Source organism: Pollachius pollachius (genome assembly GCF_949987615.1).
Source record: "Pollachius pollachius genome assembly, chromosome: 3".
NCBI lineage: Eukaryota > Metazoa > Chordata > Actinopteri > Gadiformes > Gadidae > Pollachius > Pollachius pollachius.
Window position 1 is genome coordinate 10,753,876 of NC_136936.1, and position 16,172 is coordinate 10,770,047.

Genomic DNA, 16,172 nt, shown 5'->3' on the forward strand with positions numbered 1-16,172 from the left:
ATCCAGAAAATAGTTATTATGGGGGGGGAGCATGGAGAGAGGATTGCCACTATTAGCAAACCATGCGCTGGGTTCGGTCCTGCGATGGGCTAAAGGGTCCTTTCCTGACCAGAGAGCAGACATGGGCCAGGAAGGCTGAGGTGAGAAGATACCGACGCTGTGACGCTACTCACTCTCCAGTATTTTAACAGCCTCTGCCAAGTAAAACAAGCTACTGCCCCGTGTCATGTATTGGTAGACCCTTCAAACAGTGTTCTACCGCTTTGATGGATTGCTGTGCTTGGGTTTTCCCCACAGGGCCAGGGTGTTTTTGGACTTGGAGGTCTTAAACGGTTCTTGGGATAGTCGATGGTTCCACCGGGTGATTTCTGTAGTAAAACCCCAGCATATACGCTCTCTCAGAGTGACCACGGAGAGTAACAGCCGGTCAGACGACTACCAAACCACTAGCAGAAAACACAACATTCTTTTAGCTCAAATATGAGTGCCATGCACAGTTGGGAGAAGAAATAATCATATCCTATGCAGGATATTACTACCCTGGAAAACACTACTTTGGTAAAAATGTAATTCCTCCATGTGACATTGGACTGCAGTCCAGTTAAAAAATATTGAAGAGGTTAGTGCTGAAGAATATCAACACAGTACCTAGTCTTTCTCGGTTTGTGATGTCTTTGAGTTAAATACCATAACATGTCCTTTGTGCTGTACGCAGGGGCGGCCTTAGTGTTTTGGGGGCCCTGGTCAAAGAACGTCTTGGGGCCCCCCATGAATTAAGTAATTTATTCATTTGCCCCTCTGTTTGCTTTTGTTGTGCTGTGCAATGCTGTTACCTTTTGATGGGCAAATATTGTAAGGGATTGTTTTTCCTTTGCACCAATTTCCATGGCAACTGATATATCAATGGGAAACATTCTGTAATTTGTTCATGGCAGTCTCTAATTATATTTTGTATATATAATCTGTTTTCTATATTTAACATGTTAAGTTTGAGATGTTTCAATTAAAGGGAAGAAGAAATTCTTAAACACAGAAGTACATTTATTTAAATCTTAATACATTAATGTTGAACAAGTTATATATTCTTCTTGATTGCAAATCACACAGCACAATTCCAAATGTTTTCCTGTACATAAGTTAAATGTAACAGAACCTTTTTTAAAATATGGATATTCTTCCTCCTAACGCGAGGCGCACTTTGTTATAAAACGTAAGTAAAAGTGCAATATCTTTCTACTCATAAAATTACAAAAAAATTGGTCCAGAATCCAGCATTTCAGCATGGATTATTTTACAGACTAGACATTTTTCTTTCAATTTAAAAATGTGATCTTTTTTTTCAGATATTTTTCAATATTTTGTTAGTTTTTCAGCTTTTTTTCTACAAACTGTAGCTAAATACAGGAAATACAACATGTCAGTTTACAAAAGCTTAGCATATCAATTACTGCATTATCTATTCTCTAAATAAACTTCATTTTTTTGCCAATATAACTATCTGGAACATACAACTTTGACAACAACACATACCATAATATCTCACAGCTCTATGATACAATATAATATCTCTGTCATGAGTTCAAGGAAAAGTTAAAACATAAGAATAGCAACATAATATTAAGTAATACAATGCATAGATTCAATCATTTGAAAAATGCTTGGATATAATTTACTTAGTACAATTCACTTTTTTTTTTCTTTGTTTAGAGTAAACCCTGTGACACTGACAACATGGATTTGTTTAAGTTTATCTTGACTTGAGTGACCGGCACAAATATATATTTCTTAACATACCACATGATAAAAACGCTAAATATATTAGTTTGACTTCAGAAGGCAAACCTCGGTTATAGTACACTATGGCATTTTTGGGTAGATAAAGGCAACACCGGGCACCTAAGACAACATCAGCAGCTTGTTTCACGGCTTCTATGAAAAGTCGCTTGAAATGTAAGTTTTGTCGGTTTTTAAATCCCCCCTCCCATCCCCCAACCCCCGGTCCCAACAACGATGGCAGTCCTACGATGTGTTAGTGCTCTCTGGTCCGAAATTTCCCCCAAACTTCCCCAACTGATTTCAGTAGAGTGGAGCACTCTTACTCCAGACTCAAAGCAATATTCAATCAATTTTGGCGTTTGGTAGGCCTATCATCTTAATGTTGGTATAAAGACATTTTACTAGTAGCTTTCCCGTGGGAAGGGTTGTCCTCCTAGCTTTCTCTACTCCATTTAATTCAACCTCTTTCTCACATCGCGTCTGTAAAACATACTTCTGAGATATAAAGCATGGTCCTAAGGTCCCAATGCACACATGCTGGTCAGACATAAGCTGGTGTTGTTTGAGTGGTTGGAAATCGTTCTGCTAAAGGTGTGGATGGAAAATATCCAGACAACATCAATTTATGCGGGACAAATAATGTTGATAATGATTGGTATTCCAAAGTTGGTTAACGGCTTATATAGATACATTTTAGTCACATTTGTTTTATGTTTTAGTTCTGCACCAATCAAGGAATATAGAAAGGGCAACTACACAATCTACACATTTATCGATGTATGAATGGTTAAGGTTGTTAAGTAAAGGTACTTGTAAAGGTATTGGTATCACCTTTTGTAAAAGGTACACCCAAGACTGACTCCAGTGCGACAGAAGACTATTAACGCAACGGACAAAGAGAGGTAGCAGAGGCACTGTTTAGTTCCGTTAATGCCCCTTCAAAGCAGTAGAGCCAAATGTATTTATAAAGCACATAAAGGGCTCAGCGGTTAGTTTTTCTTAAGGAAAATTCCATGAGATGCATTTACATTTCAAGATCGCAATGTTAAGTGAAACCAAACAGATACAAATATTACCTCCGAGACAGTACCAAACTGACACTATTTGTAGAGCAACTTAAGAAAGCCCTACCACCGCCAAACAGAAAATAGCCCTCGTCCATCTAAACAGGGTAACAGCAGAGGTGGCACTGTCCAGGAGGTTTCATGTCAGTGATTGGCTCCTCTTTAAACAGGGTGGGAGGGGGTGATCACAGTGTCCGCCCAATCAAAACCTGATCTCCACGTCACAGGTTCAGTTCTACTGTCAAACACTAACAGTAGCGCTGGGAAATTAATTTTTGTCTGCGTGACATGAACGCAACCTCCAGAGTTTTAGAAAAATCTCGACCAATGACAGAACCAGGTGTTCCCCTGTCGACCAATGAGAGAAGCAGGCCACTGGAGACTAAAATAAAAACAAGGAATTCACTGTGTTTATACTTCAAGAGTGCTGGATTTAAGAACTTTCTGAACAACTGACATTTACATTTTATAGTTTTATATATAATATTATTTATATAGGAATAAAAACCTTCAAGATTGAATGTTAGCGACTCTAGCAGGAACGTTAAATAGGCCTCTGTGGTATTAAGGTCAAAACCGATTCTGATGAGTGTGTGCGTGTGTGTGTGGGTGTGAGTGAGTGCACATTGTGCACCAACATAAATCTATATTAACCCAAAATAATTTAGCTCTCAAATACATACTAAATCTAATAAACATCTACTCTATCATTTTAATATACATTTTCAATGTATGTACAAGGAATAAGAATGTTTTACAGTCCGATTTGAAAGGCAATTCACAAGCACTCTGAATCCAGAGTCACTCTGGTCCACGCTCCTTTACACAAAACAATCTGATCCAGTCTTGTGTCCCAGCACACTCAAATCTCGAAGCCTGCTGCCATGATTTTTTCTTTTTTTTTTTCGCTCTGTAAACACTATGTACAGGCTTAAAAAAATACAAATACGAGACCACATAGTACTAATTACATTATAATATATGTACAACTGATTCAAGCCAAAGACAGTCACTAAACATGTAACATCTTCCACTGGTTTCATGTTCTCTCCGAATCTCCTGTAGACGTCCCAACCCTTCCCCTCCATCCCACAACTCCAACCACCCATGTCACATATTAAAGTCAGCATCATTTATCGTTAGAATAGTATATACAAACATTGGGAATCAAGGCAGCGAAATGTCCATCCTGTTAAAGTTTGTGCGGTATCATGTTGTTATTTGTGCTGCATTGTTGGGGTTTAGCTGGCAGTATCGATAACTGAAAAGAAAATACAAAAAATACAACCGACGCACAGTGATTATGCTAACGTTAGCTAATGTGACCATTAGCATCTTTAGCAAGTAAACCGGAGAGGCGTGTTTCAGTTTGGCTCTGAGGTTAAGGCAAAGCATTTGGCACTTGGTTTATAAGGACTTTAGAAAAATAATTTGTTTTTGTACTTTTGTACTATTGGAAAAGAGGCATCTTTCGTCAAAAGATACGACCAGTCTCGTTTTTTTGAAAGAGAATATTCAGGGGGACAGATTTTTCGTACTGAAATATCAGGAAGGTCAGGAATGTGAAGGTCAGAGTTCTTGTCACTTTTAGGCGAAGGGGAATTGAAATCATGTATTCTTCCAAATTATTATTATTTTTTTACATTGTCCTTTAAACAAAGCGTTGAGTCAACTGAGGCGCCTGAGAGAGAAAGAGAGAGAGAATAGAGAGGGGTTTAGGAGGGGGAAGGGGGGTCTTCAGTCTCCGCAGACCTCTACCCAGACACCCAGCTGTGGGTGGTGGTCTTCACGCCGTGGTTGAACCCCGGTTGGGTCACCATGGGCTCGAAGTTGAAGTCCAGAGAGTCTCCGTCCATCAGGGTGTCGTGGATGATGGACTCCACGTCGCACTCAAACCTCTCGATGGACATGTCGTCCAGGTCGCTGGGCAGCCTCTCGGTGTGGTGCTGGGGCAGCAGTGGCCCCGGTCGTCCGTACCCGTTGGTGCTCAGCGGGCAGTACCCCAAGGGTAGTCCCCCCACTCCTCCTCCAATGCCACCCCCACCACCACCACCGACACCACCACCGCCCAGGTGGTTCACCAGGCCGTAGGGCATCTGCATGGGGCTCTTTAGCGCGGGCAGACGCGTGCTGCCACCCACGTGGTTCAGCGACATCAGCAGGCGGCCCCCGTTCATGGGCGCCACGGGCGACTGGCTGAGGATGTTGTGGGGTTGCTGCCGGGGGTGGGCCAGGCCGTGTTGGAGATGCTTGGCGCCGTGCTGCACGCTGCTGTAGGACGGCAGCATGCAGCGGCCGCTAGGGGGCGACACCACCGACTCCACGGAGGGGGGCATGAGGTCTCCGTGCTGCTGCTCCGAGTCATTGGTAAGGAGCTCCTTGAGGAGCCCGGCGGGGCAGGCGTACCCGCCCAGAGAGGGCACGCCGAAGCTGGGCTTGGTCTCGGCCAGCGGCTGCATGGGTCTGGAGGTCAGCGCGTTCATGCCGGTCGGGCCGTACATACACTTGCGGAAGTCCTGCTGCTGCTGCTGCTGCTGCTGCTGCTGCTGCTGCACGGCAGGCCCCATGCTGGGAGAGCTGTAGGACGGGTAGCCCGGGCTGCCCTGCATCAGAGGGGACGACTGGGACGACTGGGAGGAGCACGGGGTGCTGGCCCCGCCCCCAACCTGGGAGTTGTTGGGCGAGAGGAGGTTGAGGTTGTCCAGGAGGTTCTCCATCACGTTCTCCGAGCTGTGGCCCAGCGAGCCCGCCATCTCCGTCAGGCTGGGCAGCGTGGACGCCATCTTGGAGCCGGGCGCGCCGGGGTAGACCATGTGCACGTCGCCCTCGTGGCCCAGGTCGTCCTCGGGCATGAAGGGTGAGAGGCGGCCGCTCAGCGTGCTGGCGTTGGAGCTGGTACGCGGACGGAAGCTGTTCCAGGCGTCAAAGTCGTCGTTGCTGTGGGAGTTGGGGCTGCCGGGCCACTTGGAGTAGGAGGAGCCGGGGCTCTCGGACCCCCCCTCAGGACCACCCTGCAGGGACAGCTGCACACGCACACACACACACACACACACACACACACACACACACACACACACACACACACACACACACACACACACACACACACACAAACACACACACACACACACACACACAAACACACACACACACACACACACACACACACACACACACACACACACACAACACACACACCACATCAGAGTTGATTTAAATCGGATTATAGTAGAGTTATAGTCGAGGAGAATACAACAAATACAGCCAAATGATTTGAGATGACGTTAGATCATGTGGGATCAGATTCGATTTGATTATTTTAAAAATTATATTCTAACATGTATCCTCATCTCACTTATTTGGCATCGATAAAGCTCTAATTCAAGAATTTCCTGCTTAAAGGATAACTGTGTGGGCTTGGCTTCATAGTGAACACCAACGGAAGACAAAGAGAGTCTTGACCTGGACTTTGACCCTCTCAGAATACTACTTACATTGTGTTTCATAACTACGTCATACAAATATAAGTTTTGTTCTAGCTTCTCCAATGATGAGTGCCAGTGGATGCATGTGTCTGTTTTCTGTAGGTCTTTGTAACTCTCTCTGGCAGTTCTCTGTAAATCTCTGCGGCTGTTCTCTGTCACTCTCTGTTGCTGTTCTCCGTAGGTCTCTGTAACTCTCTGTGTCTGTTCTCCATAGGTCTCTGTATCTCTCTGTGGCTGTTCTCCGTAGGTCTCTGTAACTCTCTGTGTCTGTTCTCCATAGGTCTCTGTATCTCTCTGTGGCTGTTCTCTGTAACTCTCTGTGGCAGTTCTCCATAGGTCTCTGTAACTCTCTGTCACTCTCTGTGGCTGTTCTCCGTAGGTCTCTGTCACCCTGTAACTCTCTGTGGCTGTTCTCGGTAGGTCTCTGTAACTCTCTGTGGCTGTTCTGCGTAGGTCTCTGTCACTCTTTGGATGTTCTACGTCGGTCTCTGTATCTCTCTGTGGCTGTTTTCCCTAGGTTTCTGTCACTCTCTGTGGCTGTTCTGCGTAGGTTTCTGTCACTCTGTGGCTGTTTTCCTTAGGTCTCCTTAATTCTCTGTGGCTGTTTTCCGTAGATCTTTGTGGCTGTTCTCTCCATAGGTCTCTGTATCTCTCTGTGGCTGTTCTCCCTAGGTCTCTGTCACTTTCTGTGGCTGTTCTCCCTAGGTCTCTGTATCTCTCTGTGACTGTTCTCCCTAGGTCTCTGTATCTCTCTGTGGCTGTTCTCCCTAGGTCTCTGTATCTCTCTGTGGCTGTTCTCCCTAGGTCTCTGTATCTCTCTGTGGCTGTTCTCCGTAGGTCTCTGTCACTTTCTGTGGCTGGTCTCTGTAACTCTCTGTGGCTGTTCTCCGTAGGTCTCTGTCACTTTCTGTGGCTGGTCTCTGTAACTCTCTGTGGCTGTTCTCCGTAGGTCTCTGTAACTCTCTGTGGCTGTTCTCTGTATGTCTCTGTCACTCTCTGTGGCTGTACTCCGTAGGTCTCTGTAACACCCTGTGACTGTTCTGTAGGTCTCTGTCACTCTCTGTGGCAGTTTTCCGTAGGTCTCTGTCACCCTGTAACTCTCTGTGGCTGTTCTCAGTAGGTCTCTGTAACTCTCTGTGGCTGTTCTCGGTAGGTCTCTGTAACTCTATGTTGCTGTTCTCCGTTGGTCTCTGTAACTCTCTGTGGCTGTTCTGCGTAGGTCTCTGTCACTCTTTGGATGTTCTACGTCGGTCTCTGTATCTCTCTGTGGCTGTTTTCCCTAGGTCTCTGTCACTCTCTGTGGCTGTACTCCGTAGGTCTCTGTAACAACCTGTGACTGTTCTGTAGGTCTCTGTCACTCTCTGTGGCTGTTCTGTAGGTCTCTGTCACTCTCTGTGGCTGTTCTCTCACCTGTACGTCTCTTTGGATAATAAAACGCCTAAATGCCTCCAGGAGTCTACAGTGCTCCTCCTCGTCCTCCCAGGCCCTTACCTTCTTCTTGGCAGCCCTCCCCCGGCTCTTGCTGAACTTGCTGTTGTTGTCCATGGAGGCGGCGCGGCGGCGGGGAGACTTGCCGCTCTTGCCACCCTCGGGGTTCAGCATCCACCAGGAGCTCTTGCCCGTGCCCTCGTTCTGCACTCGCACGAAGCGGCTGTGCAGCGACAGGTTGTGTCTGATGGAGTTCTGCAGGCGAGGATGGAGGGAGATGTTCATTACATTTCTCTTTCTTTTATCTGCATGGAATATTTTGGGTTTCTAATTGCTTGGTATTTATTTATTTGTACCTTTTTCTACCTTGTATTTTAAAAGAAAATCACCTTCTCGTTTTGAGAGTCTTGGTATTGGATTAATATTGAAAGAGATCCTTTCTCTTTACCTTGAAAACAAGTTAAAACACAGGGAGCCGTTTGTACTATTAGTTAAACTAGTAAGGTGCATTTCAGCAGAAGGACAGATAGGGAGAAGTAGTTATTCATTTGTCATTCTGCTTTCTACTTTTTCATTTGAGGACAGGAAAGTGGGTTGAAAGAGAAGGTGAATGACGTCTTGCAAGGAACCGCAGGAGGGAATCTAACCTGCATCTCTGCATGGAGAACTGCGTACATGAACTATTACTAATTGCACTAGCAGGCTGAGCCACAGAGTCACATGGGGTGAAACAGTTTCCACCAAAAGAATAAAACCCCCTGCTATATCTGTGTGTACATCTGTGCAGCACAGAATCTCTCACACCAACATTGGAACCATGATCCTATAAGAACACAGAGAGGAGCAATAAATCCATAAACGAAAGCATACGATAGCACAAGGCCATGGGGGAGAACCAGTCTTGTTAAACGCTTGACCCAGTTAGGATTATAGATCTCTGCCAGTCCCGACTCTATCCCACCCAGGGACACCCACCCTAGTGCCGGGGAAAAACACATCAAACACAACAAAGGCGCTCTCAACGTACAATTACACACGTTTTTATGATTGTTTCCAAGCGGGTGTGCATACCAATCCAAACATGGATACTATTGGTGCCCTGCTGGGCCGGCTCGAAGAAGCCAGCATTCGCAAATGACAAAGTCCTGAAAAATCCATACATAAATATGATCCGTTCAGTGTTCAGTCCAGCATCTTATCTGGGTTTTTCTGACTTTGGTAAAATATTTCAGATATGAAATGGGATGTTTCCTATATTCACATATTATTCACATACATATATCATAAGTGTAATGAATTTCTTCATCAAACAAGTATAGAAACAAACCCAATAGCAGGGAACCGTAGAAGACAACATATAACTCGCAAAAGAGACATGGCACAACAAATTAAAGTATTCCACTCTATAAAGGGCGGTGCATGTTCTCTTGGATATGTGTCTGGATGCTTCAGTGGATCAGGGATATGGAGAGGTTCATTTAACTGAAGCAGAATAGGAATGTCGTTATACTGGGTCTTCAAGAGAGGTAGAGGGAGAACTCTCCCCCTCTCTCTGGGAAACCCAGGGTTTTTGGGGAGACCCAGGGTTTGGATGAGACCCCTTCATGGGAGACCGAGGGTTTTTGGTGAGACCCAGGGTTTGGATGAGACCCCTTCATGGGAGACCAAGGGTTTTTGGGAAGACCCAGGGTTTGGATGAGACCCCTTAAATGAAGACTCAGGGTTTTTGGGGAGAACCAGGGTTTGGATAAGACACCTTAAATGGAGACTCTGGGTTTTTGGGGAGACCCAGGGTTTGGATGAGACCCCTTCATTGGAGACTCAGGGTTTTTGGTGAGAACCAGGGTTTGGATGAGACCCCTTAAATGGAGACTCAGGATTATTGGTGAGACCCAGGGTTTGGATGAATTGTGGATTGCAGGGAGAGGAACTAGGGGCATCTCAAGTCACTTTACAACAGTGTACATATACTGTTCATTATCGTATGTAGACACAGACAGTCATGCACTGGCGTACACTAACTAACACAAAGGCATACGCACACAAGTACACACACACACACACACACACACACACACACATGCATGCATAGACACTTATGCACACAAAAACATGCACGCAGACATATGCATTTATGCAGGAATAAATGCACGCACACACCTACACTGAATGTCAATAAAGTGTTTCTTCCATGAGTAATACAGGCTTATCTACGGACAATATTGTACATGTGGACGCAATATCCCTAACAAACAGTGGTGGTCCATTGTGTGTTGGCCATTACAATAACACACACAATAACACACACATTCCACCTGACTGCACGTCCTGTCAAAAGTCCAACACAATCTGCAGGGCGGAAACAGCTCGGCTTTTGTACTCACTCACACCTTTATTCAGCAAACCACTGTTGCCTGGTTACACACACCGACGGAAATTAATATCTTTTTTTTCTCCTTTTTTTTTTGCCGTCGCTCTCAGGAAGACGGAAAACTTCATTCAAGTAACACACAGACGCACCTGCATTCTGGGGGAAACATCTGGCACGATAAGCCAAGAAGACAAACGTGCGAGTACGCCAAGGACTGCCATGGCGCAGAAACCGAAGCACTGGGGTTAAAAGACAGAGCGAATCCTGTGTCTTTAAAATAATCTCAATGCTCGCTTTGTTCACAATGCACAGTGTTTGGAAGTGTTCTCATCTATAGGATTTATGTGAGAAAGACGCCCTGAATTAGCCTCAGTGGACATTTTAGTGGAGTTCTCTTTTTCAGCCAGACTTCATGGACCCACTTGCTCTTGCTGTCTGACCCAATCATGCACTCAATCCCAGTTATACTACTACTAAGAAACAGTTAATATTAAACGTAGTAGAACATGGGTTGTATGATGGCTTTGTAGACCTAAAGGCGGGAGGCGAACAGGGCTTTCAGGTTGTGATGCCAGGACCCTGTGGTACGGCTAGTGTGAAGCGTGTAGCATGGCTGGGTCCCAACGCCCGGGGGCTGGCGTGCACACGGCGCCCAGCGTCACAATAGCCCCATCGTCATGGTGACTCACCCCCCCCACATCTGGTTCTTAGTCTGCCCTCCTCACCTCCGACTCCTCCTCTCACGCCTGTCTGCTCTCTCTCTCTCTCTCTCTCTCTCTCTTTCTCCCCCCCCCCCCCCTCTCTCTACCTCCGGCGGCACGCAACCTACTCCTGCAGCCCTGGGAAAAAATACACACTTCTTCCACTATTTTTAAAACTTCTCTTTCTTGCGTCTCCCTTCCCTTGCGCCTTCCCCCCCCCCCCTCTCTCTCTGTCTGCCCCTCTTACCCCTCTGTCATACCTCTCCCTCTATCTCTCTCTACTTCTCTTCCACTCTCTCCCCCCTGCCCTTCCTCCCTCTCTCCCCCCTGCCCTTCCTCCCTCACTCCCCCCCCCCCCCCCACCCTCCCTCCCTCGTTCTCTACTGCGTCCTCAAATACTCTCTCTCTCTCTCTCTGCCCATCCCGCTCTATTTCTCGCTCCCCCAATCCCTCTCTCTGGCTCCCTCCCTCCCTCTCTAACCCTCCCTCTCACCTGACTCTGTTCCTTAACCATTACATTTAGTTAAACCAGAGTGGAGACAGCCGTCTTGACGTCTATTGAATGAAGGACATTAAACTTCTCAAATCATGTGACCTTGGGGTGGTGTGATTGGGTGGCTGATGACGGCAGTCCCTTGCTGCAGTCCAGAAGCAACTGGTGTAGGATAGGTCACGAGAATCTCTCTCTCTCTCTCTCTCTCTCTCTCTCTCTCGCTCTCTCTCTCTCTCTCTCATGGTCTTTCCGTGCAATCTCTATCTCTCTCACTTTGTCTGTCTTGATCTGGAAGGCACTCTCTCTCTCTCTCCCTCTGTGTGCGATTGCTCTCTCTTGTGCTATTGCTCTTTTTTTTGTTGCTATTTCTCACCCATGACAGCTTCAGTTTGCCTGCTGCGATGTGATTGGCTGTGTTGCAGCCTTATATCATCCTTAAGACAGGAGGCTAGCTGACCCATCTGGGGGTCAAGGCTAACTGATAGGAACCAAGTTGCATTGTCCTTTTTTCACCAGAGGGAGTGGTGTTCTCGCACTTCAGTTTCTGTCTTTGGTTCCTTTTTAAAAACGTTGATTATCAAATTTGATTCTAGTAGGGATATTTCAAAAATTGTTTATTTTGTGTGTGTGTGTATGTCACGCGCACAAACACACACACACACACACACACACACACACACACACACACACACACACACACACACACACACACACACACACAAACGTGTGGTATGCTGACAAAAGTATTGAGCAGTCTGTGTCTCTTTTTATATTTAAGATAGGTTATTTTATCCTTCCCTCTCAATAGTTATTTTTCTCTAACTCACCACTTCTATGGTGCTTGATGCTCTTAGCTTTTGTGTGTGTGTTTGTGCTTAGTCAATAGCTGTATGGTCAGGAATACAATGCATCATTGAACCTGTGCTCACCTTCACACGCATGCACACACGCACACAGGCAGGCATGCACACACACGCAGGCACAGACACACACACATACACACATATGGTATGCTGTTATAAGGTACTGAGCAGTCTGTGCTTGTTCAAATTAAAAAGGTTTGAGGTTATTTTGTCTGAGAGATTTGCTCTCTCCCTCTTGCTTTTTCTCTCTCTTACCACTACTCTTTCTTCTCTCTCTCTCTTTCTCGCTCTTTTTCTCTCTCTCCCGATGTCCCTCTCTCTTTTTCTATCTCACAACCTCTCTACCCCTCTCTCCTTCCATCTGTCTCTCTCCCTCCCCCTCTCCCATCTCTTTCACTCTCAAGTCTCGTTCTCCCCATCCCCCTCTCTCACCGACCCCCCCCCCCCCCCCCCCATGGTTATCTCTCTCCCTGGGATGCAGGACTCTGAGTCTTCCAGCCAATCACGGTGTGCAAAGTTCAAGCGCCACCGCGTCCCAGACTACACAGCAGCGGCAGCTATCTGCTCGGAAGCGGGGAAGCCAGGGTTCTCGCTCTCCACATTCCTCTGCAAGGTTACCAAAGCTGCCCCCATCGCCCCTCTCCTCCCCCTCCCCGGCTGTGATTAACCCCCCCCCCCCCCCCCCATCGTAAACACACCACCTATATCTGCTGCTGTGTATGAGCAGCAACACAACACAAAACACACATACCCCCTGTTTCAATGTTTATTTCACCATGCCCTCCGCGGTAATGACTTCCTCCCTGACAAAAGACGACAGAGGACAACAGGAACAAGAACTACCTGGTGAGGGACCAACCAGAGTGAGGAAAATCGGAGGTTTGAACATTTTTTCACCTAAAGTGTGTTTTTCGCCCAAAAGTCTGCTTCAAAACAAGAAATACTGCATCATCCCTATTTAGAACAGTAATCATTTATAACATGGCAAGAACATTATTTTACATAGCAGTATGTTACATAAAAGTAATGCTCTTTCCTGGCAAAGTGGTGGGTCTTGTGTTAAATCAAACTCATTGACTTCTTTTGCGTAATTGATCATGTGATCTGATGTGATCTGATTCCCGTGCTGTACCCACACACCATCGGTCGGCTTGCAGGTTGTGAGAGCAGCTAATCTGCGGTTCTACAGAGCGCAGCAACGCGGGGAAAACACCAGGAAGTGACCACATGAAAGTAGCGTATCGTGACAGGAAGCAGCGCTGGCTTCCTGTTCCTCTGGAAACAGCAGCTCGGCAGGGGGAGGGGGGAGGGAATATGGAATGCAGACCACAGAGGGCCAGTAAGTTCTCAAGAATGCCACCCCCCCCCCCCCCCCTTCCCTCCCCCTTCCCCCCTTCACAGCCACATTTATGTTTAGCAACAGTACGCTTATTCTGATGTTACAGTCAATTAAAGTCGTACTCAGTTCACTCTGGACGACCGAACGAAGGCACACACATAGATGTGCAGCACGGCTCAGGAAGTTGCTGGGTGTGTGTGCGTGTTAGTGTGTGTGTGTGTGTGTGCGTCTGGGTTTCCGGTGTGTATATCAGCGTTGGGGTGGGTGTGTGCTTGTCTGAGAAAAAAGAGGCAGAGATTAACATAGACAATGAGAGAGGGATGGAAAGAGATAAGAGGTTGGTACTGAAATGAGAGAATGATGATTTTGAACTTTTGTCTGCTTCGTTTCCTTTCCTTCTCGCCTTTAATCTCCCTCGCCTTTCATATCTCCTTTGATCTCTCTCTCTTCTTTCCTCTTCAATTTAATCTCTTCTCCTCTCCACTCCTCTCAATCCTTTCTTTCCCTCTTATGTGTCCTCTTTTGTCACCTATCTCATCTCCTTCCTCTCCACTCATGTCTCCTTTCTTCCCCTCTAATATCTTCAGCATTCTCCTCATCCTTTCCTCTCTCATCCTTTCCTCTCCCCTACTCTCCTCTCCTCCCCTCTCCTCCTTGCAGGACTTGGATCACAGACCAAGGCTGTCATTCTAAATGTCATCTCTAATGAAAAGTCCCTCTTGAGTTGAGCACCCGCCACCTACACGCAAGGCCCGCTTTAAGTCACCAGAAGCCACAACCGAAACTTGATCTGGCGAACCCGGCAAACTAAAGTAGTTTAAAAAGCAGAGAAAACTGAAAAAAGCAGCCCACTGCGTAGCTCTATACTCAACCATAAGCCACGGTGACATTTAAACTGCAGCTTTACCAGAGAAGGGCTCTCGGGAAAAAAGCCCTGACAATGAGAAAGAGGTGGTAGCGCCTAAGCCCTAAGCACGTTAATTAAACGGCGGTGTCCCTCCCTGACAGGACCTGACACTCCTCCAGCCGCGGGTTTCCATCCCATAACAGCATGTTTTGGTGCCTGGCGTAGCGGTAACCCCACCTAGCTATTTAGCGCGTAACGTCTGAGGACCTTTGCACCGGGATTACCTGCCAGTGCTACGGCTATTAGCACTTGCGCTAAGCTCCCCTGGATAGCTTCTGTCTGGAAGAGGGGGGCTTTTGTGCTGACTCTCTGGCTGTGAGCTAAGGCGGTTGTGGTTAAGTCAGACAAACGCCACCAAACCTGTGATTAGCCTAGCGCTAGCTCAGCATGCCCTCCCGCCCTAAGTGTACAGCGTGGAGGGGTTCATCTCACATCTCCATGGGGAAGAGCTGCTGGTGAGTGAATGTGTGTATGTGTGTGTGTGTGTGTGTGGGGGGGGGGGGGAAGCTGAGGGGCTAGACGCCACAGTCCTACTATATGTTTGATAGTAGCTGCTGGTGATTGTAATTTCACTTAGTACTATGTATTTCTTATGAAGCAGACCCATTTATTCCAACAATTCTCCATCATCCTGTGTTTCTAAACAGTGAGTTCAGCTACAGATTATTGATGAGCATGCAGGGACGAGGGGTGCACCTTGCTTTAAGCACACCTACAGGTTACCCTGGGGGACATTGACCCCGGACTATCCTGCCTCTGTTTATTAAGAAGGTTTTAAAAGGCAGAAAGTTACTGAAGGGGGTGCTATAGGGTAGCTTGACTGAAGGATGTGAAGGGATAGGAAAGGGGGGGCGAGGGGGTTAGGCTCTTCCCCGTTTCGTGCCGAGATGTCGTTGCCAAGATCTCGTTACAAAGAGCAGGCCCATCTTCTCCCTTTTAATCTGCGTCCAATGAAACCCGGGATTGTGTTTTGATTACCCCTGAATTGTGGCGTATCTGGCGGTACCACGGCTGCCAGGGAAGGACGCCAGAGAAGGACTCTTATAGTTCTGATCCACGATGGAAGGCAAGAGGACGTAACTGTATAAAACAAAATGGAGACTGCCTCATGATTGATCTTTTGGATCCACCTTTCGGGAACGTAATAAAATCAAGCGCCCACCAGTGACTGTTTGATTGCGTTCAATCGATCATTTTGATTTCATTGGACCTCCTTACTCTCTAGGATCTTCAGCTCAAACGGACAATAAAAAAGTAAACTGTAACGGAGGCCAATGGTGAAACATTCAGGCCATTTGTTAAGTTATGTCATTTATCGTAATTTCTAGTTTCTTATCTGTTGTTCTTGTTTTAGTAGAAAGTTAAGGTGACGTCAACAACAGACACAATTTTCTTAAAGATAGCATTTTAGGTCATAGAATCTTTAGAATTGTTTGCTTTTATTGAATTCAACCTGATGAGTTTCACTCAAGACTAGCATGCTAGCGCACCTTTAGCAATGATCGCTATCATTATGGGGAATGTGCTAAAAGATAAAAATGAGAGTTCTCTGGAATCCTTGGGTCGAGAGTTTAAGTCTGGCTGTATTGACTTGTCTGGACGTATATTGGCCTGAGTGATCCGAACTGCAAATCTGTCTTTCTCTACACCACATTCACATGTATACATCCCTCACACACACACACACACACACACACACACACACACACACACACACACACACACACACACACTCACATACATAA

General features: G+C 46.4%; 1 protein-coding gene across 1 annotated transcript in view; it reads right to left on the minus strand.

Annotated features, from left to right (window-relative positions):
• Positions 1–1,073: 1,073 nt before the first annotated feature.
• The window catches only part of foxo1a (forkhead box O1 a), a 34,555-nt gene continuing 19,456 nt past the window's right edge, over positions 1,074–16,172 (minus strand). The window contains exons 2-3 of the mRNA XM_079733223.1: positions 7,817–8,008; positions 1,074–5,863 (exon numbers count right to left, since the gene is read on the minus strand). Of these exons, the coding sequence (XP_079589349.1) occupies positions 4,595–5,863; positions 7,817–8,008 (1,461 nt within the window). The 3' untranslated portion in view covers positions 1,074–4,594. The remainder of the gene's footprint in view (positions 5,864–7,816; positions 8,009–16,172) is intronic.